This window comes from Olea europaea, unplaced genomic scaffold, assembly GCF_002742605.1.
Source record: "Olea europaea var. sylvestris unplaced genomic scaffold, O_europaea_v1 scaffold16944, whole genome shotgun sequence".
NCBI lineage: Eukaryota > Viridiplantae > Streptophyta > Magnoliopsida > Lamiales > Oleaceae > Olea > Olea europaea.
In genome coordinates this window covers 1-2,084 of record NW_019234628.1, presented here as the reverse complement: position 1 = coordinate 2,084, position 2,084 = coordinate 1, and the positions used below count along the sequence as shown (strand labels likewise).

Here is a 2,084-nt window from a genome sequence, read left to right as displayed (position 1 = left end):
AAACTCAGGCTCGATAGATGAAGAGAGTTGCCACCCTTTGCATTTTTAATTTATTTTTCATATGGACTGAAGTGGGTCATTTGTAGTTGATTATCAAAATGTCCTTCTGAAGCCGATATTTTGTAGTTGACTATCAAAATGTCCTTCAGATCCTCGCACTTTGATTATAATTCATGGATGGAAGACACAATTGTATGGTTGGTTAGGTTGTTGACAAACTTGACGATAAGGGGCATCACAGCATGAACTTTGAGAGTGAGAAAAGTTCCTTGCACCTTGGTTTGATATAAGCAGGGATGGCAATCGGGTTCAAGGTTTGGAGGCACCGAGCCTCAATTTTGAGAGCTGGCTCGAGCCGAGCTGACCCGTATTATTAATAATAATATAAAAAAGGAAAAATCTGCTGTCTGTTTGGTAGCTAAAATAGCTACCAAACAGACAGCAAGAGGTATAAAAAAAAAATCCCAGAAATCGAGCTCGGCTTGAATATGCTTTTCATTCACCACTTACATTAATATTTGAGCAAATTTTCAATAATTATTGATTTTTCGAAATTGTTTGAATTTGACGAATCATAAATCTTTAAAAAGCTCTATCAATCTACTTTCATATGGTAAAAAAGGATTTTTTTTCAAACCCAGACCTGTGTTTTGAGTTACGAAGATTTTTTGAAACTACTCAAAAGTCGTACACATCTTCAATGATCATTTTTTTTTTTTGAAATTACTAGAATTTGATGAATCATACACCACTGAGGGCTAATATTTTCTTATTATAGGATGTAGCTGGTTTTGTCAACAAACTAGTGCTGATTTATTACCTATCAAAATTATATTCATCACCAACGTCACTATTTGAGTATCTGATGACAATATAGATCAAAAAAAGCAATTTAAATGCATCAAATATTCGGATTCTTCTTTCACCCCGTTTGACCTACATTCTTTTAAAAAAATACATTTTTAAACAGTGATTTGATATTATTTTAATTACACATTTTTTAATAAAATATTATTACACACAGGGATGGATCCAGGATTGGATCCAAAAACTGGATTACAAAATTTCAAATCGGACTACTACACGAGGAAAAAAAATTTACACATAAAAAATTGATTTTTTACCAAAAAAAAAATAAAAAAACACCTTTAAAAAATGTCATTGGGCCTGAGTGGGCCCCCCAAATCCGTCTCTGATTATATGTAAATTCAATTTTTTTTTAAATATACTATTTAAAAATATATTCTAATAAAAATAATGTCACTCAAACAAGGACTTTGTTTGAAAATTTATACACCCTCAACTAACGTGAGTGTTGAGTGAATATCGGTATCCAAAATCCTATCATTTGCTGTACATGACAAGTCAAGTCTGCAAGTGGGTTGAAGTGCATATTCATTTAAGGCATTATTTGGATAATAGGACCCATCCACATAGAATTTCTGTTCATTTGTGGGGTTTCCTCTTCTTGCAAGTTTACTGCCTGGCCAATTCTTTATATAAAGATCAAGAGTTGACAGTAAATGCATAGAAATTGCTAGCTGCTTTACATTCAACATGGAGAGTGGTTCAATCTCTGTCGATGGAGAAGCCCAGCTTTGCGGCACCACCAAAACCAAACACGGTGGATGGATCACCTTCCCCTTCATTATAGGTTTCTCTCTACACTTTCATTCGGTTTTCGCTGCATCAAAAAGAAATGCACTAGTAGTTTCTTTTGAAGTAAATGAATGCGTATATGACAGAAAATATATATACACAATTAAAATTTCTTCTGACAACTGTTATTGAGTGTTTCCTTTGTGAAAGCAGCTACTTTAGCTGGGTTAACACTAGCCGGAGGAGGGTGGCTGAGCAACCTAATTGTTTACCTGATCGATCAATTCCATATAAACAGCATCGATGCTGCTCAAATAAACAACGTGGTTAGTGGCTGCACGAGTTTGTTTCCCATCGTTGGAGCAATCGTTGCCGATTCATTTCTTGGTTCTTTCGCTGTCATCTGGATTTCCTCTATCATTTCTTTGCTGGTAATAAAACAGAATCTCACCATTGCTAGAATTTCTTCTACCCTCTAGAGTTTT

At 34.6% G+C, this 2,084-nt stretch overlaps 1 protein-coding gene across 1 annotated transcript; it reads left to right on the top strand.

Annotated features, from left to right (window-relative positions):
• Window positions 1-1,397: 1,397 nt before the first annotated feature.
• On the top strand, window positions 1,398-2,078 carry LOC111377640 (protein NRT1/ PTR FAMILY 2.3-like). The gene is made up of 2 exons (XM_023000764.1): window positions 1,398-1,654; window positions 1,813-2,078. Exons 1-2 carry the CDS (start codon window positions 1,558-1,560, stop codon window positions 2,076-2,078), a joined length of 363 nt encoding a protein of 120 aa, XP_022856532.1. The 5' UTR covers window positions 1,398-1,557.
• Window positions 2,079-2,084: the final 6 nt, after the last annotated feature.